This window comes from Dipteris shenzhenensis, chromosome 19, assembly GCF_047967505.1.
Source record: "Dipteris shenzhenensis isolate YYH24624 ecotype China chromosome 19, Dip_SZ_1.0, whole genome shotgun sequence".
Classification (NCBI taxonomy): domain Eukaryota; kingdom Viridiplantae; phylum Streptophyta; class Polypodiopsida; order Gleicheniales; family Dipteridaceae; genus Dipteris; species Dipteris shenzhenensis.
This window is the reverse complement of record NC_141614.1, coordinates 39,108,563-39,117,293: the sequence shown is the minus strand read 5'-3', so window position 1 is coordinate 39,117,293 and position 8,731 is coordinate 39,108,563. Positions and strand designations below refer to the sequence as shown.

The window sequence follows — 8,731 nt, the reverse complement described above, 5'->3', positions numbered from 1 at the left end:
TATGCAATAGGTCTTCCCTATGGATGCCCCTCTCCAATGCAATAAAGATTCCTTTTGTTGATTGTGTTATGCCATAAGTGTCTTTGAGCATTTGTTCAAAAGTGTTGAGAGCTTGGGGAGAGCTTCAAGTAACCTACCTAGTCACTCATGGTCCCCCCACATATTAAATCAAGAAAGCAAGATAGTCACTCTCTGGTTTCCTTAGCCCTCCTTCTTCCCCCCTTGCCCTTAATTTGAAGATAGGGAAAGAGAGGCAAGGCCACGAACTGTTCTTTGACCCACCCCAAAATTGGTCGGCCTATTTTATGCACATTTTTTTCCCCTTTCAGCCTTACACTCATTTGCCCTATGCGAAGTCCTCATCATGTTATCAGCAAACTGCAAGCCCTCGACCTTCACCCACATGCCCCATGGGAGGAAGGTTCCTAGGGGGTGCCATACCATATTGTGATGGAGTTGAATGTGAATGTTTTTTCCTTCAGAACAAAGAAAGAGAGCTTTATTAATAAAAATACAAAGAAATAGAAAGGAAATCAACTGCTAATGAGCTTGGCTCAACATTCAGGCCACAAATGACATCTTTGAGGACTAGAGAGCAAAAGGGTCAAGAAACATTGCACTAATTCCCTTTTGATTTGCAAGGCAAAGTCCGTAGGGAAACAAACATAATGCAAAACCAGATGATTATGAATTCTCCAAAGTTGGCAGATGACAACAGCTCTCACTAAAGACCAAATACAAATTTGGGAACCGTTGAGACTACCCTTGGCTCCGAGAAGGGGATCTTTTCCAAGAGTTTGAATGTGAATGTTTGATGAGTGGCACATGTTCTATGAGGTGAGTGCATGGCAATTGGATGTGATCTTCTCGGGTTGATGTTGTGGGTGAAAGGAAAGTGGGCGCTAGTGACACCTAATGTTTTTCTTTCCCCCTTTTTTCCCCTTTTGTTTGGGGAACACACCCACACCACACTCACGCACCCGTGGTCCTATTGGGGGGCACCACGGCGTGGACGAGTGGGGCATGGAGTCCTAGCTTGTGGTTGTGTGGGGTGTGAGAGTGGCCAATGTTAAAGTTAGGGAGAAAGAGACGAGGGAATACGTGCGACATGGAAGGGCACGTTTGCAAAGAGTCCATAAACATACAAATTCAAAGAGAACCCACATCCTTGGCACTACTCTTCCTCCTCTTCTTCTTCTTCCTCTCTAGTTAAAGGTATGGCTATGGCGATCTTCGTCTTTGCTCTCTTTTCTTTGCTTCTTCCAAGCTCCCTCGCCATCCTTCTTCCTCTCAGACCCGACTACTACGGCCCCAAATGCCCCAACCTCACCGCCATCGTCCTCGACGCCGTCAACCTCACCGCTTCCTTCGACCCCGTCAACCTCCCCGCTCTCTTGCGCCTTCACTTCCACGATTGCTTCGTCACCGTGAGTTTCTGCATCTTCGTTTTTGGTTTCCTGCTCCCCTGAATTACCGTCTCTCATCCTTTCTCCGCTTACGATCGTCGACTTGAGTCGCATGCAAAGTCTTAAGCCCAATATTTTGATCAGGATCCCGGCAGACGGTAATTCATCCCTGCCTAGAACGTAGATTTCTAGCCTAGGTTTTGCAGATATGGGTTCTAACTAGTGCAGCAAATTTCATCGTCGTAGCTAACGATCTCTTCAATGTTTAGTCCATTTTTGCTGCAGTACTGCGCCGTAATACAGATATGTCTACACCTCTTTTGCGATTGAAACATGACAAGCGCGTTTTGAGCTCTTCAGGTGACGTTATATCCTTACATGATCTGAGTGCTTGCGGTGCAGGGATGCGATGGGTCGGTACTACTGGACCCAGTAGGTGGCATCCTTTCTGAGAAGAATGAATCTTCTGTCAATCTTGGTCTGTTCGGTTTCGATGCTATCGATTTCATCAAATATGAGGTGGACACGCAATGCCCAAACGCAAACGTCTCCTGCGCGGATATTCTGGCCCTGTCTGCTATGAACGCTGTCTTTCTGGTGCGTAAGGTGCAATCAAAACGCTAGAAGCGAGCTAGATCAACGGGCAACTTTGAAATCTTTCGATGTTCTAAAGTAGTAACATTTCTCTTAGACGGAAGAGCCCAGCCAGATCAAACGGAACAACCATTCGTTTACTCTCTTCATTTTAACAAGGTAGATCAGCAATGAGACTCATTTTTGTCTTACGATCACTACATTCTGGCAATTTTTCAGGCCGGAGGGCCAAGCTGGACTGTACCGCTTGGCCGAAAGGACAGCCGGCAGTCTCGAGCTTCGCTAGTTCCCCTCAATATGCCCACGCCCGACTTTAATGTAACAAGACTTCTGTCGGTCTTCGTGAGCAAAGGCCTGAATCTCGTAGACTTGGTGACACTCTCAGGTGACTCGTGTTCCATAGCTAATTTTAGTATATTTTTCTACATCATGATGACGATTCAAGACTCACATGATTTATAACGTGGTTCCAGGTGCTCACACGATCGGTTTCACCCATTGTGCATCTTTCATGAACCGCCTTTACGGCTATAACACTGACTTTGGACAAGATCCGACGATGAACTCAGATTTCGGTCAGCAGCTCCAAGCTGTGTGCCCCGAGCCACCTGCGCACATAGATCCTAATAGCGTTGCACCCTTGGACCCCAACACATTCGATGAATTCGATTTTGCATACTACAAAAATCTTCTAAATAATTTTTCAGTTCTTACCTCCGACCAGGAGCTGGCAAATAATGTATTGACGAAGAACTTGGTGCAAAGCTACGCACAAAACCAACAGAGTTTCTTTACTCAGTTTGCAAAGTCCATGATCAAAATGAGCCAGATCATAGTCAACCAGACACAGCAAGAGAGCAGAATAAACTGCAGAGTTCCAAATTAAGCATTGCCTATAAAGAAAGAACATATTGTTGTAATGTATATCACGTTCTTCCTATCCAACATTTTTTGTTAAAGATTTCTTGTCAAATACATTTTTTAAGATATATGTTGTAATATTTGTTCTTCCCATCAAACTTTTTTTAATATTACACATTCTTCGAAATATATTTTGCAATGTTTGTTCTCTTTATGACCCTCATGACCTAACTGAGGATGTTTCCCTTGATTTTTTGCATCATTTGCATAATCGTAAAAAATCTAACATCTATATAAGCATCGTAGATGTGCAGAATACCAATCTTGGAATCAACAACACTAACAAGCATTTTGGTATAAGCAGAAAATCAACTTTGAAAAGGCTTTTAGACTGTTTTTTCATTTGAGATTAGAGGTAATCTGCCTTAGCACTAGTTTGGTAGAAGGACATAAAAGTGTCCTAGAAGTGTCCTAGGACACTTTTATGACCATTTTCTAGAATTATTCAAAAGCATCGATAAGGTATTTTGGGGTTTTGATTATTTTCCATAATAGCTTATATGCTAAAAGAAACTTGGAATTATTATGGCTTGGAACTTGCACCTATTACTTTGAGCTCTACCTAAAGTTTTAAGGTCAATGTAACAATGAAAGTTCAAGCTCTTTTCTGAGGTTTTAGATAAAATGGCAAATACTTCCGAATTAGAGAATTAGAATGAGTTTTTTTACAGTTTTTAAGTCCTAGAGTCTAAGGACAACTATAACACATATGTTTAAATTGCTTAGGACTAGATAATCATACTTATTATTATCTATTGCCTCAAATGTAATTTTAGTGAATGCTATAGCGAGGTAAATTTTAATCTTTTGGAAATTCTTTGACACGTCTAATAAGTTTCAAACTCAACCATACTTTTAATATGTCTTCAATAGGATATTATGAGGTGAGTGAGTTTTTAGGGGACCTAATATCATGTAGAACACCAGATGCAAACCTTATTTTGAGTGTTCATTATGCTATAATTCATACTAAATTCAAGATACAATGGTTAAAGGACAACTTAAGAACCTGAAAATGTATAAATTATACTTATAAAGTGCCTCTAATCATGAATGAGCTATACAATTAATTTTTTTTATATGCGGAACGCTTATGTACTGGATAATTCAAAACTATAAAAGCGAGATTTAATGCAAAAGCTGTTTGGCTTTTAACCTTAGCATTTATTGTGATGTGTTGACTTTTCATTATGATAGAGTATTGGTATCATCAAGATATGACACTTTGTGGCTATTATGTGCAATATATAAAGATGTTTATTTATAAAAGGCAAATTTTTAACAAACCTTTATCACTCTTAGGTGTTTGGTATATTTATGAACACTTTATAAAAAATGTTGGCTCATTGAAGTCATTTTTCATTACAGGCATGGTAGATACACAAGAAGATAAAGCAACTATAGATGCGCCTGATAGACATGCAAAATAGTGGGCATGTTTATAGGCACAGATAGAATTAGTGAAAATATGGGCGTGTCTATTAGCGTGTATAATAGCACAATTATTAAAGCATCTAATAGCTCACGTCTACAGTATCTTTTAGACGTGTTTATAAATGCATAGCAGAGAGTAAAATTTTGTTGCATGCTGATAAATGTGCATCACTTCTTTCCAAAAATTACCCATGATTACCAAAGCACATAATTTTAACAAAAATATCAATGCTTTTTGGCAAACCCACATATACAAAAATTAAGTGAGGTGAGGAGAATGAGACAATATATAAAATAGTTTTGCCAATATCAATGATGCGCTACGATTCAATCGCATCCTCAATGAGATCAACCCTTGTCAAACTATCTACTTCAATATCCAAACCAATGTTGAAAACTACAAATACATTCAGCCCACTACTACTTGTGCTACTGTGCTCATCGAAATCAGCATCATCAATGGCAGACTCATCCTCATGGGTAATGGCCTGAATATCTGTATCTCCTATCTCATGATCATCCTTCTCTCTCGTATCACGATCATCGTTACCTCCATGGTCATGATCATCCTCCATATGCTCCATATCACAACAACACAAAGCACCCATAGATGCGTTTCCTTAACTTTTAAAAAAATTATGGTCGTGTCTATTTGCATGTCGATTAGTGCGTCTACACACCTGGACGTCTATAGGCGCGTCTATATAACAGACAGATGCACTTTTAGACGCTCTATAGAAATTTTAAAAAAAATAGAAAAACGTGTTCATAGATGAGCTTATAGATGCTCTGTGGAATTTTTTTAAAAAATAAAAGTAGAATTTTGTGTGGTTGAACAGAATGCTGTGTATGTTGTGTATGATGTGTGGTTACAAGAATCCCATTTCCACAATGTGCAATTCAATTCTTATAGCCAATCGCATTTTAATTAGCATGATTCCAAGCGTGTCTATAGCCGACGATTATAATTCTGAATAAAACATTACAACTCCAAAACATTTAGTTCACAAGGCATTCATTGATAGAACGTTGCACAAGGAAATTGAAAGCCAAAAAAATAAAAGGAGTGTATATTAATTCATAGACCAAAAAGAGCTTGTATGTACATATAGCACGAAGCCAACCACGTCCTATGGCTTTAAATACAAAAAATAAGAGGAGTGTATATACAAGAGAGGCACAAAGCCAAGCCAATGGCTTCAAGTACAAAAAAGAGTATCTAGCACTACTTCTACAACTAATCTAAGTTCTCCATGTCCTCACTCCCTTCTTCACTCCCTTCTTTGCTTCCTTCTTCGTCGCCTTCTTCCTCTTGATCAGCCTTAGGGCCTTATAAACAAGGGACAACAAGTATCAATGTATGAAAAATAAAATCTTTATTTACAATACTGACATTATTTAAGTACTTTTAAATACCTAGGGGGGCGCTCCAATAGCTCGAATATATTGCTCCTCAGTAATCAACCCATCATCATAGAAGAACCTCCATGTATCTCCTCTGCGATGGTGGTGGTGGTAGGCTATCTTGGCAGTAGGGTACCTACCTACCCACGATATCAAGCTACAAGATGACACAATTTGCGAAGGGGTTAGTACAAAGAAACAACCTCCTAATAAACCACATAAACACAATATAATTTGAGATCGATACTTACAAATTGGGCCTCCCATGATTCAATACCCCCTGCTCCAAAATGCATGTTTCCATATTGCTCCATTTGGATCCTTCGTGTCTCCACATACTGCAGATTGGGGTACTCCGCCTTCACTGCCTTCATTGCTTTCTTCCACTCACGCTTGTGAGTGGTGTGGGACTTGCCCCTTGGTGGTTGACCTCCCTCTCTCCTTGCAATCTCGGCTAGTGCTTGCCTCTTAAGTGAAAATCTTTTATTGGTAAGTATAATATGTTAGAGTTATATATAGCTTGCCCTAACTTAGCCTAGTCCTCAACTATATATATGCCTATGATCTATGAATAGAATCACTTTCTTGGGAGCAACTCTTGTGTCGGTCTCTCTCCTCTTTCTCTTCCTCTCAACACAACTCTTGTGTTCGTCTCTCTCTTCTTTCTCTTCCTCTCAACTTGGTATCAGAGCCTGGCTACGCTCTAGCATGACTGTGAGGAGAAAGCAATATGTTTTTGGTCAATCTAACAACACGATTGTTTGCACAACATTCTTTCTGATCGTTTCGACTATTTGATCGCTAGGTTTTGAGTTGATATGCAAAAGTTATCAAAGATGCATCGCAAATAAGCGTTGTGGTCATGATTGATGAAAACGGCCCGCGATGGCTTGTTTGAAGAATATGCGCCGATTATTTTGACTGGTTGGATCACTATATTCTGATTTCAGATAAGAAAGTTATGATTATTTCTTTTTGCTGCTTGCTGTCAATAAACTGGTAGAAGAGTGTTTGGACAGGAAGATGAACACTCATAATAGAGAAGAATTGATCTAAGACATGAGGATGGAAAAGGTTCACACTTTCATAGAATCAACAATATTTGAAGCAAAAGCAAAAGCAATTAAATATATATATATACATACTTAATGATAAGAAGCTTCTTGATACGGTGTCGCCGTCCCACTTTTAGTCTCCAGTAGTTGATCACACCATCTTGCGCTCAGTATTTGTGTTCCCTTGGATTTAACACATTGACATATCATGCTTTTACATTCCCACATGAATAAATAAGATGCTCAATCACATAAAGCAAACTTCTTTAGCTATAGGACTCCATAAAATTTAGATGAAGATGAGACCCAACACCCATCGGTTATATCCATAAAAACCAAGAGCGCAAGGTCGTTGTTGTAAGTGTAGTCAATCTTTAGGGATCAAGATCTTATCTAATCGATGCCAAGTAGAGTCTCAATCTTGTCGTTAAGAGTAAGGTAGCCCAATCTACATGCTTTTGATAATTATATACATTTAACAAACCAACTTTCTTTGTTTGTTGGTATAAAGATAAACCAACTTTCTTTAATGTTGTACATGATTGGAAACCATGATATCATCGTAGTTCAGTACAATGCCTTGTTCTTGATATTCTACCTGAAAGGTTATGTTATTTGTATTCCACTAGATTCATATGCTTGGTGCTTTATTCACAATGATAATACATGTATTATTATGTTTTTGCTAGCAAGTTTAGCTATAGCTTCAAGGTTCCATAAATCTCGGTTAAAGAGACTTGCCAAATATTCTATATCAAGCTTTACTTTCAACATGAGCTGATTGATTCAAAGGAGCTTTCAATATATTTTGTATTGTTCTAAAGGCTGGCTAGATTTTCTTCGATTATCTTATCATTTACTTTTGATTTCCTAAATGTTTTATGTTATTTTGAAGGTGAGAGCTACTTTCGATTATCTTATGATTTTGAAAGCAGGTTCTCTTTCATCTTTGTTAATCAAGCATGCCTATAGGCCATCCATTGTATTTGATCTAGAGTAGGCTAAATATCATGTAGGTATGCTTGATATGCAAAAGAAAATGTCGATCTAATGTTTCTTTCTCTCTTATAAGCTAACATCTTGCTTGACTTGCTCATCATGTATTCAACACTAGCTTCACTTTCATAAGTCGGTCCATCCTATGAAAGAAAAGAACTTGCCAAATATTTTATGTTGTTAACATTGTAACATGTGTTCTTTCAATGTTTCTTTTCTATTTAGCTTTGATATTATTACTCACATGTTTTCTTGTCGTTTTCAAGACACTCATTTATTTCCAAGGTGAGCTCATATATTCTCTTTCATCACACTCAATTGTTTCTCTGAGTACATGGGTTTGCACAGATGCCGAGATACAATCCAACGGATTAAATGCTACACATATGCCTAGATATAATCCAATAGATTAAATGCACATTTGATACCTATAGGATGAGTATATCTACTTTGTTTTTCATAGTCATCTATATTTACAAGTGCATGTAAGGTCTTGCTAAACCAATGATTTCTTTCTTCTTTGTCGATTAACTTATTGATGACCTATGGTATGTATTTACTTATTGGTTCAAGCAAGGCATACTTTTATTTCGCCCTTTATGTGGTGATATATACTTATATGTCTTTCATGATGAACACCTATGGCTGACTTAATGAGTATTGGTTTGGCCGTGGCATAGTGCATACTCGTTTGAACGTGGCAAGGTTCAATGTCTTTCACGTGACAATATTTATGAACACATATGGCTAATTGCTTGAGTACTTATTTGGACGTGGCATATGGCTAACTACTTGAGTACTCATCTGGACGAGGTACATGGATTATCACTGACTCCTCGTTTGGATGTGATGCATATTTACTCGTTTGGACGTGGTACATGGATTATTACTAAGTCCTCATTTGGATGTGACACATATTTA

At 38.5% G+C, this 8,731-nt stretch overlaps 1 protein-coding gene across 1 annotated transcript; it reads left to right on the top strand.

Moving 5' to 3' along the window:
• The first annotated feature begins 1,223 nt into the window (after positions 1-1,223).
• LOC147890454 (peroxidase 64-like) lies at positions 1,224-2,886 on the top strand. The gene is made up of 4 exons (XM_087390293.1): positions 1,224-1,427; positions 1,809-2,003; positions 2,220-2,385; positions 2,474-2,886. The coding sequence occupies exons 1-4, from the start codon at positions 1,224-1,226 to the stop codon at positions 2,884-2,886; spliced, it is 978 nt and encodes a 325-aa protein (XP_087246419.1).
• The last annotated feature ends 5,845 nt before the right edge of the window (positions 2,887-8,731 follow it).

Excerpts from the sequence above, each read along its gene's own strand:
- LOC147890454 (XM_087390293.1), top strand. The coding sequence starts at position 1,224 with ATGGCGATCTTCGTCTTTGCTCTCTTTTCTTTGCTTCTTCCAAGCTCC. Across the intron at positions 2,004-2,219 it reads CTATGAACGCTGTCTTTCTG|GCCGGAGGGCCAAGCTGGAC; the intron begins GTGCGTAAGGTG and ends GCAATTTTTCAG. Across the intron at positions 2,386-2,473 it reads AGACTTGGTGACACTCTCAG|GTGCTCACACGATCGGTTTC; the intron begins GTGACTCGTGTT and ends ACGTGGTTCCAG.